This window comes from Peromyscus eremicus, chromosome 12 (assembly GCF_949786415.1).
Source record: "Peromyscus eremicus chromosome 12, PerEre_H2_v1, whole genome shotgun sequence".
NCBI lineage: Eukaryota > Metazoa > Chordata > Mammalia > Rodentia > Cricetidae > Peromyscus > Peromyscus eremicus.
Window position 1 is genome coordinate 46,379,594 of NC_081428.1, and position 20,158 is coordinate 46,399,751.

Sequence of the window (20,158 nt, forward strand, 5' to 3'; positions counted from 1 at the left end):
AAAAACCAAAAATTAAATGAAAAAATAAATTTAAAAAACAAGTTAGTACATAGGTGGGGAGAAAGGAAGAGAAAGATCCTGAACAGCACAGACCCAAGGATGACTCCTCCCTCCTCCTCAAATCAAATAGGATCAGTGCAGTATTTCAAAGGCAGTGAGTGACTTGCACCTGCTAAGGGACATTCATTACGCAAATTGTTAAAGTCATTTCCAAAGGCTATTAAACCGTAGGCCTCTCAGGCTGTAACAAATTTTTAAATCTGTATCAAGCCTACTATAAATGAATACAAGGTCAGAATATATCTCTCCAAGATTACAGCTAATTTCTTCAAATTAATCCGATTCCCATTTTTAGCATATTGTTGAGCGTGCCCTGCTATTGTGAGAGCAGCAATGAAATCCTGATAGACATGTAGTTAGTGGTGAGAATATCATGTGCTTTAATGGAGGGAAAGGACTGAAGAGAAACAGTGTCTGCCGTTTGTCACAATTCAGACTGTGCAGAAAATGAAAAAAAAAATCCACCTTCCAAGACAAAAGCATCTTCTATATGGTAATTCAATATTAATTTCTGTATTGAGCAGGTGGTCCTGAATCTGACATTGCACCTCATTGAAGCGCTGCTCTGCGTGGAACACGGCTTTACAGAAACGCTTATTCATTTGTTGCTGTGTCCTTCCCTGACTAAATGGCAGCCAGTAATTCCAGGTGTGATGGGAAATGTCCCCTGAGAGGATGCACACACAGCTGGGTGCTTCTTCCCGGACACCAGATTAGGCACAGACCACACCCAAACACCTATTTTCACAGAGAGATCCTTTATTAAGCAGGGAAGAAAAGTAAAGTGGTTGATTTCTGACTGAGGCAGAAAACAGCAGCTGATGACTTTGCAGGTGTGATTTTTAAGAGGAATAAAGGGGAGGTCTGTGTTTGAATGGGGTAAGGTGTGGTGGTATGTTTTGACTGGGCATGTTAATAAAGGTAGCCGAAAGGGGGCTTTTGATTGCTGGACCTCTGTGGGAGGTCAGCTCCCACCTTTTAAAAGGGTTCCTATGAGGAGGAGAGAGGGATAAGAAACTTTTAGATAGAAAGGTAGTGAAGAGGAGAAAGACAGAACACAGGATAGCTTCGTGGGGGCGGGGAGGGCTGGCTCAAAACCCAACAGGCCCTTCTGCCTCTTTAATAGGGCTCTTTATAACAATGCCAAGGGGCGGGGCAAAAGACCTCCCCCTTGCTAGATCAAAGCACACTGCACAGCCAAGTGTAGACCCTTCCAAACACCTGGTGACCACAGCCATGGTCAGATCATCCCCTTATGCAGCCCTGCTGGGTAAAGCAAGCTCAGATTCTTGGACCCCAAGTAAGTTCTCGCTAGGAAACCTCTGTGGGTCTCTACAGACTTCAATACTTTGATAGTTGGACTTTGGTGGTCAGCCTCAGTGGGAGGAAGTGGCCAAATAAGGGAATAGACCTTGCCTTTGGGGATGTAATCTATGGTTTACAAGGGAGAGGGAAGGGGGAAGGGCAAGGCCTGCCAGCTCCAAGTGTGTCATGATCCAGCCTGCTAGAGCCCTTCACCCTCAGTGGGCGAATATGAATTGTGGTAAGCCTACACCTGCTGTCAAATAGGTTTACAAATGACCCTTTCCCAGGTGCTATGAGGAAGTGCTCTTCACCTACACCCGCTCTGAGAACCCCAGCTAACATCACGGAAATAAGCGCCATCAGCAGCTCCTTTTCCAGAGGTCAACTACAGTTCAAAGTTCAGTGCAACGTTCAGTACGGTTTCCATCTTCTCCTTGACCACAGGCTGTCTCTCGCCATTCACTGATGCTTGGATTGAGCCAGGCTGCACCATGCCCTCCACTCAACACCAGAACTTTGTGAAGCAGGGATGCATTCTCCAAGGCTTTGCCGTCTGTGGCATTGGTGGTGGTTCTGCAGTCTGTGGAGTCTGATGGCATTTAGTTCTGCAGTCTGTGACGTCCGATGGCATTGGTAGCATGACTCAGCACATACACCAATTTCATCTTCTTCCATGGTAGAAGAAACTTTCCTCTCCTTTATTTTTCTTCTTTAAAAAAAAAAAAACAATAATACCCAAGCCAGGTGGTGGTGGCACACGCCTTTAATCCCAGCACTCGGGAGGCAGAGCCAGGCGGATCTCTGTGAGTTCAAGTCCAGCCTGGTCTACAGAGTGAGATCCAGGACAGGCACCAAAGCTACACAGAGAAACTCTGTCTCAAAAACAAACAATCAAACAAACAAACAGACAAACAACAACAACAAAATACCCATCATTTTGATGATATTGAATGTGATTTCTCCCTCTTCTCTTCTCACATTTACATGTCGTTGGTATGCAAGAGACTCTGGGAGCTGATGGGTCTGTCCTAGCATAGAAAAACAGCTATTTCCAAGTAGGAAACTTCAGTTATAAACAGCCCAGGGGTGGGCTTCATTAATCCATGCTACTTGATCGTTACTTTTTTTTTTCAAAGATAGATGTTTCAATTTTATTTCAAAGAGCATTTCAGTTTCTTTAGAATTAAAGTTGCCAATTCTCATGGATTCTAGCTTCTTTCATTCATAGATCACAAGAGAAGACAAGCTCTGGAGGAAAGTATTTCAAAACCCGAGCCTCAACATAAAAACAGAAGTGCTTGCTACATGATGCTTATTTTGTGCAGCCAGCTGGATAAGGCTGCAAACTGACAGACCTGTCCTGGAAAACCCTGACTGGATTTAAGGCAGTTTAATTAAATTTGAATCAATTGATTCCATTAACTTTGATAGTGCTTAGTGAGGACTGTTGTATGACAGGCGCATGCTAAGCTCTGAAGATACCCAGGGAAGGGTGAGAAGCTGCAATGGTCTTCAGAAGGCTTGTCATTTACTTGGAAATATCACAATGTAGGGAAGCCTGGCCTGAGTACTACAGAGAGGCAGATATTAGAAAAAGGAGCCCTGTCACACTTGATTCTCAAGGAAGGCTTCACTGACAGGAAGAGCACTATTTTCCGGCCCATGAAGGATTCTGTGTTATATCTTTGCTGCTTCTATGAAACTGAGTTTGTTGGCCAGGCCGCGTTTGCCGCTGGGACTGCGAACACTTGATTTGACACATTGCCCAGCTCCCGCCTGTGTGCATGAGCATCAGTGGGACTGCTCTGTGAAGGTTCATCCTGAATCTTGCTAGGAAACATCTGTGAGTCCAAATTCACCCTTCTGTAGCAGGACAATATATTATGATTTTCTACATCCCACCCAACAGAGATGAATAGCAACTTGTTATGTGAGAATAATAAAATACACAAAGCAACTCCACTCCATCCCTCTTCTACATAAGCCTTGTTTTTTTTTTTTAAGTTCATAAACTGAAAAATTATGAAAGTGGTGGGAGGGTAAGATATAATTTCTTTTTTCATCCTATAACTTTAATGTTAAGTATTTTCCAAAGGTTCCAGAATACAGCACACAACTAAGACTCTTACCTCTCCTCAGAGTCAAAGCAAAGGAGGTCAATAGAATTGTAGGGGTGGAGACTGTACCTGGGAAGTGTGGTACAGATGAACACCTAGGAAGTGTGATGTAGATGGACACCTGAGAAGTGGGGTAGGTGCATACCTGGGAAGTGGGGTGTAGATGGACACCTGGGAAGTGTGGTATAGATGGACACCTGGGATGGGCTTCCAAGTTCATTATGGTTCTTTTCAGATCTAGTTCTTCCAAGCCTTTCATCCACAAGCTCACGGAGATACAAGAGATACAATCCCAGCCAGAGACCCAGTTATTCCAAATACCCTGTGTTAGGATGCTGTACATGCGCAGCTCAGGGTCTTGTGTCTTACATCTTATTCCATCAGCAGGCGCTGGCAACTACATGGTCACACAATCTGCATCTTAAAAAGCTGGATGCACCAGGCAGTGGGACCGGGTCCTGTGCTCATTGCATGAGTCGGCTGTTTGAAACCTGGGGCCTATGCAGGATCGCTTGGCTCGGCCTGGGAGGAGGGGACTGGACCTACCTGGACTGAGTCTACGAGGTTGATCTCAGTCTGCGGGGGAGGCTTTGCCCTGGAGGAGGTGGGAATGAGGGGGTGGGCTGGGGGGAAGGGGAGGGGGAAGGCGAGGGGGGAGAAGAAGGGAATCCGTGGCTGATATGTAGAACTGAATTGTATTGCAAAATAAAAAAAAAAAAAATTAAAAAAAAAAAGCTGGATGCAGACCCCCACACATTCTCTCTGTGTTCTCTCCCTGCTCTCTGCTCTGCTTCCCTCCCCCACCAGGCCTGGCTCTCCCCTCTTTCTCCCCCCCCCCACCTTTCCCTCCTAAGAAAGCTCTAAATGTACCACTGGGTTCTGTCGTGACCGTGACCTTTCCACGCGGTAAGCAGCACTGCCACCAGCGCCGTTTACCTTTCCCCCTGCCCAGTTCAGATGGCCACCAAGGAGTTGTTTTCACCACTATTTCTTCTTTATACACATTCCAAACTGCAGCTCTTGGTGAGACTGGGTAACAGATGTACAACTGGCCATTCAGAATAAATGGTTTCAGATGATGAGTTCACTCAGCTGACTGTTCATCACACCAGGGAAAAAGCGATTGTTGGAGACATGGAAGCAGGGGTGCTGCTTTTACTCCTACACTCCTTGGTTGGACACAGATACTGCAGTGTAGCCAGACACTTTGTTCTTAATTAAGCTTTATTTTGAGATGTGTAGATTTGCACACACTCGTAAGAAATAACCCAGAGAGGCCCCATGTGTCCTTTACCAAGGTTTTCCCACTAGGAGCATCTTGCAGAAGTAGAGTACAATCTATCACAGAGAGGGGGTGTTAACATGGATACAATCTGTTATCTCACAGGGTTCCCGGTTCTGCATGGGCTCCTTCGTGTGTGATGAGCAGTCAGTTCCCTTTAATTTGATCACATTTTTATGTTTACATCCTCACCACAGTCCAGGTACAGAGGAGATCTACCAACACATTCCCCATTTGTAGTCCACGTTGGCCTCCTCCTCTCTCTTTATCCCTAATCTCTCGCAACCACTATTCTGTCCCGAATATCCATAATTTTGTCATTTTTTCAAGAAGATTAAATAGATGAACCGTAAAGGATGCAACCATTTTACTGCTACTGAATTCCCTGCAATTCACTCAGCTGCTCTATCTACAAATGATGCTTTTTACTGCCAGTAGAAATCCATGATACACATGTACTACAACTTAACATTCAGTGTTGAATAGCAACTGGTTTGTTTCATGGCTTGGCTTCCTACTAATAAAGCTATTGTGGGCCTGAGTGTTGCATCTCTGACATCCATGTCCAGTCGTGGAATTGTTGGGTTGAATGCTTATTATGTGCTGTGGCTTTTAAGGAATTGCCAAACTGTTTTCTGACATCACTGTCCTTTTACAAAGATTTTCACTAGGAGTAGATGAGTGATTTTGGCTTCTTGTCTTTTTTTTTTTTTTTTTTTGGATACATTATGTAAGTATGCATGGATAGTTAAATCCTAAATAAATAAATGGTTCGTGTAAGTACAGCCTGTAAAGTCAGTTCAAAAAGTCCAAAGGTAAAAAGGCAAGTGGTATATAAAAGTGCTACGTCAAGCAAGAGCCTCTCCCTGACGTCTTCTAGGCATTCAGGTACACAGTAAATGCTTTATATGCCTGGGAAAATGTATCTAGTGTACCCTAAAGCTTTATCTGGGCTAGGCTAAAATAAATACATCTTTTTCTTTCTAAAACAGGATCATGGCCTATAAATTGCTTCAAGCAGCTGTATGCTCCACCTTGCTAATAGGTAAGAAACAACTTTTCATGTCTGCCGCATCTCTTACAACTATCAGGGTGGTAACACCTTTTAACTTTGTAAAGATAGGAACAAATGTGTCTCCTCTGTAGACCTCAAAAGCATTGAGGGAGCTGAGGAAATGTGCCATGCTGCAGTTTTGAAGCTGTTCGTGTAGTGAGTGTGTTATTGCTTTATTTCCGATTATAAATTAACGTATTAACACGCTGGTTTAATTGTTTCTTCCAAAGAAGTGTCCTGGTGTCCTTGAACAAAGGAAAGATTAAAACAACTTTTCAAAACTGTAACACTCACGCAGTAGCAGTGTAAGGAGACCTCCAAATACTTTGGAAACATGGATTCATTGACTTTCTCTTTGTTCCATGTTTTAGAGACAGATCAAGGAGATCACTAGAGAGTCCAGGTGATTTGCTGCCAAACTGACCCAGGAAATTTGTAACTTACATCAAAATTGAACTGAATGGTCATTTGTCTTCCATGTAACCAATGCCGAAAATACTTAAATTAACAGTTAAGCCTATATGATTTATACATATTTCTGGTAAAGATCCTTAATTTAGAATAAATTTATTTCTTTCATAAGTTTAAGACACATACAAAGAATTATTTTTTACATGACGCTCCTCCCATAGATAGAAGCAACTGTATGTGTGTTTATGTGTATATTTAGCCATTAATTCAAAGCTCTCAGATGCTAATACAGCTACCTGCAGGACAATTGAATGGGCTAACATTGCTTCAACAAAAAAGAAAATGAAGTTGGATAACTAAAGCTCAAGAGAAAAACAGTCTGAGAAATGGAAAGTAAGACTAGAGAATCATTTGCTGTCCTGGGTCAGCCCTTCAGACCTCAGGGAAGGACTCTGTTCTATTTGCAGGCTGTAGACACCATCTTTAGAATTATACTCATTTGTTGCACTAATGACTAGTTTAACATCTTTGAAATTAGACAGCTCTAAAGTGGGAAGCGGGTGTGGAGTCAACTTCTTCTGCCTCTGCCTCACTTTCTTGTTCATGTAAGAACAAAGCCTTTTCACCTGTGCTGTGGAACAATCTTGGTACACTGTAAATATTCATTGTTCTCATTGTTAATAAAGAGCTGATTGACTGATGGCTAGGCAGGATCTTTGGGGCAGAGAGAATGCTGGGAAGAAGGAAGGTAAAGTGAGAGACGTCACTGGTCAGACAGAAAGGAAGCAGGACATGCAGGAGAGGTAAAAGCCATGAGCCTTGGGGCAGCACATAGATGAATAGAAATGGGTTAATTTAAGTGCTAGGTAAAAACAAGCCTAAGCTATCAGCCAAACATTTATAATTAAGTCTCTATGATTATTTAGGGAGCAGTTGGCAGGACAAGCTGATTGGTGCTCGAGATGGAAAACTCTGCCTACACATCTGTACTTCCCAGGACCCTTCCTATCCTTAAATAAATAAATGAATTATTTGAAAGTTTATTTTTATCATTTACAGTTTTCTTCGTAACAGATTAGCTATGCAACAAATGACTTCCCCCCTGGAACTTGACTTAAGGTGGGTAGGGAGAAAGCCTCATTATCCATTTTCAAAAGTGATGGCAAGCTTCACTCAAGTCATTAAATTTAAGAGCAGAGTTCCCAAAGTATCTTACAATTCTGTTTTCAAAGTAGTAACATAGACACTCCCTGGATAGGGAATTACAAGTGTGAGTGCCATAATTTGAATAAAAAAAAAATCATTATACTTCCTTTGAACATTTAGGTCAAGAACTGCCTTCTCCTAAATTAAAGTCAGCAAATATTAATTCTGCCATCTAAGTTCCTTTTATGTGTCAGGGACTTTCCATATTATTGTAGGTCCAAGTCTCCTGATCTCTCTGAAAATCAGTTCCATGTCCCCATTTCATCAAAAGGAAACTGGGAACTTTGAGAAGTGATGTGAGCAAATGGCTCAGCTAATCCCAGGTGGGATGCTGCAGCCCTTTCACATCATGTGTGGGGGACTGCTGAGGACAAATTCTTCATCCTGCTACATACTATGTTCACTGCAACACTGCAGTCAGAGTGGAGGCCTCGTCCTGGGGAACTAGACCCACTAAGATGACCACTGGGTTCCTCACCAAAAACAAAAAACAAAAAACAAAAACCCAGGAGTCAGCAAGCTGGGTGACCATATTTGGCAAGGTAACAGGGCCCAGCCAGCAGCTTTTCCAGGCAGTTCCTCACTCTAGCACTGCTCCGAGTAGTGCTAAATCTGTCTCAATGGGGCATTTATTAAAATCAAACATAAAGAATAAATTGGGGTCTATGGCCATACTACCCTAAATGCACCAGATCTTGTCTGATCTCGGAAGCTAAGCAGGGTCAAGCCTGGTTAGCACTTGGATGGGAGACCTCCTGGGAATACTGGGTACTGTAGGCAGTGGAGGGAGAAAGTAATATGGAGACTGGGGCTATAGCTCAGGTGGAGGAGTGTTTGTCTAATATGCCCTGAAACCCTGGGTTCAGTCTCCAGCACTATATAAACCTGATATTGTAGTGCATGCCTGTAATCCCAGGACTTAAAAAAGATCAAGAGATATTCAAAGTCACCCTTGGCTACAGAATGAGCTGGTGACCAGCCTGGTCTGCAAGGGAAAATGAATTAATTTGAAATCCATTTCCCTGGTAAGACATTCTTTGAACATTATTAAGGATTAAATGGAGTAGGGAGTGATAGCGCATATCTACCATCCCAGCACGCATGAGGCTGAGGCAGAAGGATCATGAGGAAGGGGCTAACCTGGGCTACATGGTAAGACCCTGTCTGAAACAAAACACTAACTGCAGAGTATATGGTTGATGAATTTGGTTGTTTCTGATTTTCTTTTTAGAAGATAGTTTTCACTGCTATTTGCTAAAATAAAACCCAGATTTCTTTCCCTCAGCATTTACGCCTTTCTGTTTTGATTTAGCAACTGGAGTTGACCCACATGTAAAACAACTTGGAGGTCCATGTCCATGTTGTTGACCTGCGATCACATCTGTCCATAAAGTACAAGGATGTCTGCTAGCTGTCAAGAGGGAGAAAAATCAACTGCCTGTGGCCTGTTTGTCTCAGGCCATTCCAGCCCTTAGTTCTCACTCCACAGTTAGTAAGCCATGGCATCTGTTTTGAAAGACTTTCCATTTTCACTTTGGGTTTTTTGTTTTGTTTTTGTTTTCTGACAAGGGCTTTAGGCTCACACTTCTTCCTCAGGACCTTGTCTGCACCTCTATTCCCCCTCTGCCAGCCTTCTTCCTGGCTGTAGGAGTGGCCCTTTGCAGCAACCCCTTGAAAGGCTCTAATCCTTTGAAGAGTAGGTATTTCCTGATGCAATTTTATTGTATGAGATTTTATTATTATAATTTTATCTGCTTGATTGTATTTAAGAATGAGTGAGACAGCGATGCCTTACGTAGCTCAGGGTGGCCTGGAATTCTCTGCAAAGCTCAAGAGATCTGCCTGCCTCAGCCTTCCACAAACACTGGAAGCACAGGTGTTGACCTGCATTGGTGTAGGATTGACTAATACTCTTAAGGACATACATAGTGACAATAAATAACAGTGACAAGAAATAATTTAATTGTAGAAAAAAAAAGTGTCATTGCTAAAGACCAGATTCATTAGGTAGTTTGGACAGTATAGAGACACTGTTTTCCTAGTCAGGTGCCACCATTTGTTGTCATCCTGGAAATATGGATTCCCTCAACATACCAGGCAGTGGCCCAGAGGTCACTGTCATATTGTATGAAATGCCACCTCTCATGGGCTTTCCACTTTCCTGCCCATGTGATTAAAAACTCATGAAAGCTTTGACGCTCCCAGGACATATCCAAGAAACTGTGCAGTATGTCTGCCTGCAGATGAGGGTCACTTTCTGTGTGCCAAGAGCAGGAACAAACTTGAGTTAAACTCAGGGAGTGCTGCTTTGCAAAATTCTCCACATAGGCCTATAACACCAGCCCTCAGTAAGCTGCAATAGGGGCATAGCATTGAATTTGAGGCTACCGTGGGCTACATCAACAATTCTCAGGTCAATAAAGCTGAAGTTTCTCAGCTGAAAGTTCAGATAATGTTAAATATTTCAACACACCAGAATTGGAAATCCAGCCTATAATTGAGTCTACCTTTCTGTTTTCCCGGCTCTCTTCTTCCCACCCTTATTCTACCCACCCACCCCTTCCTCTGGCCATGCTCCTTCCTCCATGGCTTCTCACCTTTTATGACCTTCTGTCACTTGTTGCCTCCCATTTCTTCAGTTTTCTCTCCTTCCCCTTGATTCCTTTTGATCCGTTCTTTCTCTATTTTTTAACTCTTTTTTTCCTTTTTAACGTGGGTCTCATGTATCCCATGTTAACACGCCCCCCCCCCCCATTTCATTTTCCAAGTACTGGGATTACAGGCACACACCACAGCCACCAGGTGTTGAATGAATCCTAAATGGTCATATAACAAAAACCCAGAGGTGAAAGCTGAAAGATCAGAGAAGCAGAGCAAGCCACAGCTCACCAACTCCTCAGCCTGAAAGAGACTGAGCTCCTATCTCTTTACACCTTATATTCCTTTCTCTGCCCAGCCAAATCACTTCCTGTCTCAATCTTCCTAGTGCTAGGATTAAAGGTGTGTGATTCCCAAGTGCTGGAATTAAAGGTGTGTGCCACCACTGCCTGGCTCTGTTACTCTTTTAGTCTGGATTAATCTCGTGTAGTTTAGGGGGGCCTTGAACTCACAGAAATCCAGATGGATCTCTGCCTCTGCCTCCCAAGTGCTAGGATTAAAGGCATGTGTACCACTACTGCCTGGCTTCTATGGCTAACTCTGTGACTAGCTCTGTCCTCTGATCTTCAGGCAAGCTTTTATTTCTTAGATTACAAACAACACCGCAACGAGGCTCTCCTGTTAATTTTTTTGAGACAAACTTTCACTATTTAGCCCAGGTTAACCTAAAATTTTTAATCTTCCTGCCCCAGCTTTCCTGGTGCTAGGGTTAGAGGCACATGTGACTCTGTCAAGATGGTTTCTTCCCCTTATTTCTTTCTAATTTCCTTTCTCTCCTTCACTTTCTCTCATAACACAAATCACCTCATTTCTCTCATATTCATTCGTCTCTTCTCCTCGCCACCCCTGCTCCATTTTCACCTGACTTGGCAGAAAGTGGGAGGATTTGTTGTACTAAATACAAGTCTTCCATCCCCTAAAGACACATGTTTGAATCTGTGACCAAAGTTAAGAGTGAGAAGGGAATGAAATAGGTGGTCTTAGTATGCTCTTAGAAAAGAACTTAGCCGGGCGGCGGTGGCACACACCTTTAATCCCAGCATGCGAGAGGCAGAGGCAGGAGGATCTCTGAGTTTCAGGCCAGCCTGGGCTACAGAGTGAGTTCTAGGACAGCCAGGACTACACAGAGAAGCCCTGTCTTGAAAAAAACAAACAAGAAAAGGAAGGAAGGAAGGGAGAGAGAGAAGAAGGAAGGAGGGAGGGAGGGAGGGAGGGAGGGAGGGAGGGAGGGAGGGAAGGAGGGAGGGAAGGAAGGAAGGAAGGAAGGAAGGGAGGGAGGGAGGGAGGGAGGGAGGAAGGAAGGAAGGAAGGAAGGAAGGAAGGAAGGAAGGAAGGAAGGAAGGAAGGAAGGAAGAAAAGAATTTGAAGCTAACCATGGTGGCTTCTGCTTGTAATTACAACACTGAACGCTGAGGCAGGAACACAGCAGTGAATCGAGGCCATCTTGGGCTACCAAACAAGATCCTGTCTCAAAGAGGAAAAAAAAAATGAGAGGAAGATGGAAATAAAACTTAACGGAGAATATCTGATCTTTGTTCCTACATTTATAGATATTTAAAATGTTTAACATTATTGATAGATTTGTGTATCATTTTCACATCATCCTCTTCTATACTTACTTCTTTGGGACCATTTCTATTTTATTCCAACACATCTTAAAAGCGCATACGACTCTGCCTCCCTTGACAACAGAAAGGAGGCGTGAGGGAAGGGCCCCCATGAAGTAGGCAGTCAACAGCAAGGATGGGAAAGCACGGGTCTCTTACACCTGGGGACACTGAAGAGTCCTCCAGCCGCAAGTCTCTGCTCTCAGAGATTTTTTTGGAGGGTATTTGAGAACATTTTGGTAGAACGGCAACAGAACTAGAATTATTAATTCTAACTAATAGAGAGTGAGGAAAGGATGAGCCATAAAGAGTTAGAAAGGGAGAAGCGTTTTTATGGCTTACGACGTTTTTTTAAGGAAGGTGTTAACCTGTCTGATATTAACTATATCCAGAAAACAAAAACACAAAATACCCTCTTGAAAACCGACAAAGCAATCAGACTCAGGGTTTAATTTCCAGAGCCCAGCTATATTAAATAGACCCACACACTTAAAAGCCTGTTCTTGCTTTCACTAACTTTCAAGGTTGATCAGGCAAAATGAAAAAGGGAGGAGAAATTTCTCAAGCAGAGAGGGTAATAGCATGCCTCGCTATATTACTTAGATTTTATTTCCAGCCTGGCCACTGACTTCTGATGTGACCTTGAGTGAGTCACTTCATCCCCTGGTGTCAATTTTCCCATTTGTAATGCGAGATAATAAATAACACTCGCGGCCTCTCGCTCCTGGGTGATGTTATTATCACCATCAATTAATATTTATTGGCTGCCTCTTGGGCCCATTATGCTGAGGTGGGTGCTTTGCCCCGGGAAGAAAGAGAGGGTTGTATCAGTAAAACATTTTCCATGAAGAAAAAGAGAGCAAAGTTCCAAAGATAGGGTTATTAAAGCTTAAAATAGCAATGACATATATTTTAAATCACACTTCTCTACTGAGGCTTATGTAATAGCTCCTTTGTTCTCAGAGGTTGTGCCAGGGTAATTGTGCTTTAGAATACTCATTTTACTCCTGGATGGTCCTAAGTAACACTATGTGAAGCAACCACTACACTTCCTTTTTCTACCTGGAAATTATAACCTATGCACCCATTATTTAGCAATATTATTATTTGCTGGTAATATTTGGTCTCCTTTGCATTGCAACTCAATTTATTTAGAAAAACATCTCTTTCAACAGGATTATAAGGCCCAGGGTATGTAACACCATATCTTAACCCTTTTTCTTCAGGAAGAATAAATGAGACATCTGAGGAGCCCCCCATGAGTATCTCTTAATTAAGCAGAAATGTTAGTGCTGGTTTGTCCAAACTCAGAATGAGTGAGGGCCCTTCTGAGTTTCTTCAAATCCGTGGTGACTTCCCGTCTCCACTGTCATTATTACTCACCTGACGATTAGAAGGGCCTTGTGTCTTTTCACCTCCTCTCTCCTTTCCCCAACCGCCCCTCCACACCACCAACAAAGTAGAGCCGTGAATGGGAAGATAAATGTGGCATGTTCATACAGTGCTGTTCAGCCTTACAAAGGAATGGTAGACCATCCCGTCACATCATGGGTGGACCATGAATACATTTAGCTAAGTGAAATAAAACATGTATGCTGGATGAGTCCACTTATTCGAGGTACCTGGAATGCATCTTCAATAAGATAGGAAGGAGAACCTCGGTTACCAGAAACTAGGAGAAGATGGGTTGGGAGTCACTGCTAAAAACATATCTACTGTCTAAGCATGTCTGTTCCTTTCTACTACACTGGCAAAGTTGGGGTCACTGAATCTGGTCTTGGTTGGATATCTCGTTCCTTGCCTCTCAGCTCTTTTAAACTTCAAAAACGTGTTTTCGTTTTCCACTGACTTTTCCTAGCTATTGAGACCTATATATCTGCTGACAATGCCAGGTTCTCTGTTACGTCTCCATGGCAGTGTCCAAATTAATTATACCCTTAAAGCTGATCAAGATGATACATGCCTGTATTTACAATACAGAGGAGGCTGAGGTAGAAGGATTGATGGAGTGATAGGAGTTTGTGGTTCAGCCTTGTGTACATAGCCAGTACCAGACTAGCCACAGATACATCGCAAGACCTTGTCTAAAAATTAAATGAAATAAAATAAAACAAAATATCCCTAATAAGTAGTTACACATACTACAGATGGTCTGATCTCAGTGTGTCTTCTCTGAGTTACCCATTAACTTTGACTGTGAATTCCCACACGGTACAGGTGGCTTTTCCCCTATCTTCGCATGCATGCAGAGGTTATGGGCCAGGGTTATCTTCTGATTATCTTACCAAGCAATGACAATTATCAGAACAGGAACTAAAGAGAGGGAAGTGAAGGTCTTAGGGCACAAAACTTGCATACCTCTGAGAATATGTCTCTAGGGTGTTATGTGCCTAGGGCCCTCCCTTACTTGACTAAGACCTACCCTTATGAGCAATAATTCTCCTTGACCTTAGCAAGTGCCTACTGCTGTAGTTATCTACTGTGATGTAGCTGATTGCCTCAAACTGTAACAACTTAAAACAATAAGCATTTATTATTCCCATTTCAGGGTCAGGAGTTTGTGAACTAAGTTAGGGCCTTGGTTCTGGCTTAGGTGTTAGGTTTTTGGTTTTTTTTTTTAATGATACATTAAACAGGTGTGTTATAATCATCTTAAGGCCTGGCTAGAGCATCAAGTTCCCAGGTGCCCCGTGCACAGATGTTGGGAAGCTTTATTTCCTTGAACTGTGGGCCTCTCCCTTGGGGCTGCTTGAGATCATAGCATCTGCTTTCTCTTAGAGCAGGTGAGTCAATAAAGAACACAGTAGAAGCTACACAGTAGCCACAGAAGAAGCACATGCCATCATTTCAGCAGTGTTGGGGCTACACAGGACAGCCCTATGAATGGAAAGAGGGGAATGTATAGGGGTATGAACATCAGCAGGCAGAGAGGTGAGGGAGTCATAGGAGAGGTTTCCACAGATATTCCAGTTGGGTTGCATGAAATCAGATTAGTTAATTTAAGACAGTATTACTCTGGCATCTGTCACTACAATATTCTGAGATGAAATACTAACAGTTTTGACTCTTCTTTCTACTTATTTCTAACCATTGTTTTCATACATAGGCTTTGTAAATTCCAATTAAAATTATTTTTCTACACACCATTCCTTTAATCTAAACTCAAAACTCCAGTCTCTTCTGCCATCCTCCTAAACAAATCTTTTCTTCATAAATAGCCATCAAAACAGCTGTTTGTGCCCTATGCCCCATCCTCAAGAACAGAGTGCTGTGTCATTCTGCTGTGTATCATTGACCTTTGACCCCAACTCACCAGCAAGCCTTATGGGAAAGAATGCTCTATCTCATCATAGCCTGGCTCCAGACAAAGTGTTGGTCATTAGCCCTGCTAATTGTGAGGCTGGATGGCTCCTAAGGTAACATTCCTTAGCATTGCATTTCGTAAGAAATGTCTATCAAAAATGAGGCACAGATTATATTGTTGCCACAGAGGTAGGGAGTAGTTCTATTCTTTTCTCCACGTTGACTATGTTGTATTGCATTTCTGAGCAGGGTTGTTATACTTGAAACAAAAGATAATATACTATCAACATAAAGACTTCAAGATGGAAATCTCACAGGGCCTCACCCTTAGATGAAGTACTACATGGCAAATAGTGGCTTCTGAGAGAGAGAGAATCAATCTTTTCCAGGGAAGAATCCCAGATTGGTTAACCGATCCCTTGTCAATTATAAATACACACACACACACACACACACACACGAGGAAGTAGAGGGGCACAGGAAGAGTTGGAGAAGGAAGAAGGAGAGGTGAAAATGAAAATAATGTGAACACCATTCACATGTAGGAAGTTCTCAAAAAAAAGCAATAGAAAGATTCTAGCAGTTTGGTTTTGGTTTTTGTTAATGTGTGTGGGTAGGAAGAATATCCAGTGCTCTTAACCACTGAACCATCTCTCTAGCCCCTTGGAGATTGTGTGTGTGTGTGTGTGTGTGTGTGTGTGTGTGTGTGTTAGTTTTTGAAACAAGATCTTGTTGGCTTCAAAGTCTCTATGTAGCAGGATACAAACACTGACTGGCTAGTTTAAGACAGGGAGCCTCTATTAGCTTATGCAGCCCTTATAACAACTCAGTGTGTGTCGCTACCAGAGTCCTTTACCTACAATAAAACTAGAGCTTAGAATAATTAAGTAATTTCTGCAGAAAAGCAATGTCGCTAGAGTTTTAATCCAGACTTTGAGGCTCCCACACATGTACCACAACCCTGCGACACTTTTCCATCCACCTGTAGGTTATAGTGGTGGCACAACAGAGGTTATGAAGGGCCTGCCATATCCCTCAGGGCATAGATTTCCCAGAATGCCCCATCTCAGAAACCTGGTTGGTTGTCCAAACACCAGAGCCATGCCTGTTTTATTATTATTATTATTATTATTATTATTATTATTATTATTATTAATCGAGACAAGGTTTCTCTGTAGCTTTGGAGCCTATCCTGGAACTCACTCTGTAGCTCAGGCTGGCCTCAAACTCACAGAGATCCGCCTGGCTCTGCCTCCCGAGTGCTGGGATTAAAGGCCTGCGCCACCGCCGCCGGGCATCTGTGCCTGTTTTAGAGGAAACACAGACTGGTGATGCATTGTCCTAAAAGATTCTGTGCCCTTGATCTAATTGCAGAAGTCTTGGGAGCCCCATTTTTGATGGAGGACCCAGCAAACCAGTTCCTACGCCTAAAAAGACAAGTGGTGCACTTGCAGGATCTCTGGGACCCAGGTCACAACCCCGATGCGGGGGAAACGGCACTGGCTGATGAGGTACTGGTATTTGGTACAAGTGGTCCTTTGCCGCCATCTCTTTAAACTGGCACTGCACGGCTGGCACTCTGATGCCACCAGCCTTGCTTCACGCTTTCCTTCTTAGCTTCTCTGAGCTGTGATTTCTCTCTCTCTCCGTAAAGAGATTTTTACCTGATAAATGCCACACCTTGCTTAAAGATTGAGCTCAAATGTCCTTTCCTCTCTGATAGTCTCCTCTTCATTCCAATGGGACATTTGTGCTTCCTTCCCCCTTCCCTTTGCATACTGTTTATATGGGAACAGTTCTCAAAGTATCACATGGGGATTATTAGTTTCACATACCCAACCTCACCCAGTTACAAAAGCAAGGCCCATGTCTTACTCATCCAGGTAATTATTCTTTGGATCTGCACAATGACTATTACACAGCCAAGGCTTAATGTGTTATTGAAGGCTTGGGTAGGTGGATAGTGGGTTGACTGATTGATTGAAGCCAAATTCAGTCTACTCTCAGTTGTTTAGTGACTAGTTTTCCTCTGTGATCATCACTGTGCCTTTGATGTCCCTTCATTTGTTCATCTTTTTTTTTAAAGATTTATTTTTCTATTACGTATACAGAAGAGGGTGCCAGATCTCATTACAGATGGTTGTGAGTCACCATGTAGGTGCTAAGAATTGAACTCGGGACCTCTGGAAGAGCAGTCGGTGCTTTTAACTTCTGAGCCATCTCTCTAGCCCACCATTTGCTCATCTTTTGTACATTTCCCTACTCATTTGTTCCCACTCCAAGAGAAATAAGAATCAGGATGCATTAGCCAGATGCATCTCATGTTTACTTTTTTGTTAGAAGAAAACAATGAAACTTTGAACCCAGTGAAATTGCTAAATTACCTGAGGATGCCTGTTACCCATGATTCCCCTTTTACAATTTAACAACTTCAAAAAATAAGTCTATGACAAATAATTATATACTTTCCTTCCTCCTCCCTCCTTCCCTCTTTCTCTCTCTTTCTCTCTCTCTCTCTCTCTCTCTCTCTCTCTCTCTCTCTCTCTCTCTCTCTCTCCCTCCCTCTCTTCCTTCCTTCCTTTCTTTTTCTTTCTGTCTGTACCAGGCTGTCACTGTCACCAGGCATGAAACATTAAAAAAACATAAAAAAGTGGAATGTCCTTGTTTTCATATAACCGCAATCCTAGCCCTGCTCTTCACTGTGAGGTCTAACTGGTCTACCAGGATCACTTTGCTTCTGCTTAGCAGCTGCTAACAGAAATCACCAGCCAGATAATGCATCTAGTTTTGTGCTCGTTTTTCTCCAACTGGCATCCTTTACCATTATTAAAACAAGACATTGTTTATTTGGCAAATGAAATAATTACATAGACTTGATAGACTATACCTTCTTTATGGCGTGTGGAAATTTTCAAGTACACTCCTGCCTGAACCACAGATCAGTTCTGTAATCAACAAACAGATTCTGTAATGGAACAAGACTGCCACATTGATTCACAGTGTCGTCCAGAAATTCTGTAACCCATCTGAGCGTTAGAATAAACAGATGAGTACAAGTGTTAGGTAATAAGAATAACCAATGCAGCTCATGTCCCATGCTCAGAGTTCTTGACTTGTGTGTTTCCTTTGCAGGCTTGGGAAGTGTGGACTGTTTTGAAAGCAAGTGTACGTCGCTATTTCGACAAGAACACTTTGGCCTTTGATACATCTGCTGCCTAGTAAATGTGCTTGAATCATAAGAGGCAAAGAACATATATGCTATGAGTCAGCAGGACAGTGTGCCCAAACCACAGGCTTGGAGAAATGGGACAGATTTAATGTAGCCTTTGCTACATTATTATGTCTATTTCATGGAAATTATGAAAGGAGCAATTATGAAAATCCTTGCAGACATGTGGAACTGGAAGTTCTCCATAAATGGCCAGTCTTGAGGATGAAAATAAAGACTGAAGTAAAAGCGTTTACCCAAAGGGGGCCTTTTCTGAGAAATGGGATACAAAATCAAAATAACAGTGTCATTAAAACATTTTTCTCACGGCTTTGGGTTTTGTTGCCTCTTCTCTGAGGAAGTTCATTCATGTTTATGTGTTAATTCAAAGTGTAGTCCTCTCAGAGATGGCACCTGCTGCCCTTTTCCTAATACTTTTCACTTTCTAAAGCCGTTCTATTTTTATTTATCTTACTGTTTCTAGGTTAGCATACGAGGTGACAGGTTTCAGGTTCAACCATGACATCTCCATACATGTGTGTCCCCTAGACTTTGTTCGCACCCCTTGTATTCCCTCTTGCTCTCTTCCTGATTCTCTTTCTTCCTCCAGTGAGTCTCCCTTTCTGCTTTCTTATCACATGTACCCTGCTGCGGGATGTCCTTCTGTACACTGTGAATGTGTGTTGCTCTCACTGGCTGATAATAAAGCAGTTTTGGCCAATGAGAGGCAAGATAAGGTTAGGCAGTACAATCAAACTGAGGATGGAGATGAAGAAGGGAGGAATCAGGGCAGATGCCAGCCAGCTGCCTAGGAAGCAAGACATATAGAAAATGAACAAGCCATGAACCACACGGCAAAACATAGATAAGAAATATGGGTTAATTTAAATGTAAGAGCTAGCTAGTAATAAGCCTGAGCCATCAACTGAGCATTTATAATTAATATAAGCCTCAGAGTTGTGATTTGGAAAGCAGCTGTTGGGTATAATGGGGCATACGGGACAGAAAGCTCCGCTTCCAGTCACAGTACTCCATTACCCTCTCTGCTTCACCTCTCATCCAAGATTTCTTCCTACACCCTTCTGATCTCTTTTTAGCATCGTGTCACACACACACACACACACACACACACACACACATACACACACACTCACACACACACAAGTTTTTAAATCTAGTTTCTACATATAGGAGAAAACAAAATTCTTTGTCTTTCTAGGCTGGATTGTTTCATTTAACATAATGATTTTCAGTTCTATTTTATTATAAATGTCATGATTTTATTTTTTGCAGATATATGAAATTCCATTTTGTATTTGTACCACATTTTCTTTACCCATTCATCTGTTCACGCTTTTGAAACTTTTCCTTCCCATCAAAGGCATCCTGCTGAGGGCAGTAGCAAATATAATGTTGACTGACATTAGTGGTTAGGAACCTGCTAGAAGCCACTCATTTATGGAAGTCTTGGAAAATGGGAAAATTTTGTACTCTGCTCCCAAACATATTTATGTTTGTTTTAGTAAGAAATAACACTTTAACGTGCTTGCTGAGTATGTTATTAATCTTTCTCAATGGTGCAGAAAATTTGACTGAAGAGAAAAGTGGACTGCTTTTTCTCTTATGACCTCGAATGTGTCTCTGGAATGCCTCAGTTAGAGAAGACACTATAGCCAATTGCTGAGATTGCTTCCCCCAAATCATAGATAAGTAAGATGGTTGTCACCAGAAGTCAATCTGTCCCCATATTCATAGGTCAATTGTTTCCTGGGACAGTTTCTTTTGGACTTTGCAGGTCAATTGATCCTCTGAAGACTATAGTTGGTCTTCTGGTCTAACAGCCATCCTAAGCAGTTGCTGAATGGCAAGTAAATTAAGAACATCCAGATGCCAAGAAGCTACAAGGTAAGATTTTCCCCATGAGCAGCTGCTCACTGTGACCCACAC

The 20,158-nt window shown here is 42.5% G+C and overlaps 1 protein-coding gene and 1 pseudogene across 1 annotated transcript; both read left to right on the forward strand.

Moving 5' to 3' along the window:
- Positions 1-3,504: 3,504 nt before the first annotated feature.
- On the forward strand, positions 3,505-18,461 carry C12H3orf85 (chromosome 12 C3orf85 homolog). The gene is made up of 4 exons (XM_059277808.1): positions 3,505-3,615; positions 5,757-5,809; positions 16,378-16,514; positions 18,136-18,461. Exons 2-4 carry the CDS (start codon positions 5,761-5,763, stop codon positions 18,220-18,222), a joined length of 273 nt encoding a protein of 90 aa, XP_059133791.1. The 5' UTR covers positions 3,505-3,615; positions 5,757-5,760; the 3' UTR covers positions 18,223-18,461.
- Positions 8,097-8,215, forward strand: LOC131923022 (5S ribosomal RNA; annotated as a pseudogene).
- Positions 18,462-20,158: the final 1,697 nt, after the last annotated feature.

Bases quoted from the DNA above. Each gene is read 5' to 3' on its own strand.
- C12H3orf85 (XM_059277808.1), top strand. From the start codon at position 5,761: ATGGCCTATAAATTGCTTCAAGCAGCTGTATGCTCCACCTTGCTAATA. The intron at 5,810-16,377 runs GTAAGAAACAAC...ATCTAATTGCAG, and splicing joins ATGCTCCACCTTGCTAATAG to AAGTCTTGGGAGCCCCATTT. The intron at 16,515-18,135 runs GTACTGGTATTT...TTTCCTTTGCAG, and splicing joins AAACGGCACTGGCTGATGAG to GCTTGGGAAGTGTGGACTGT.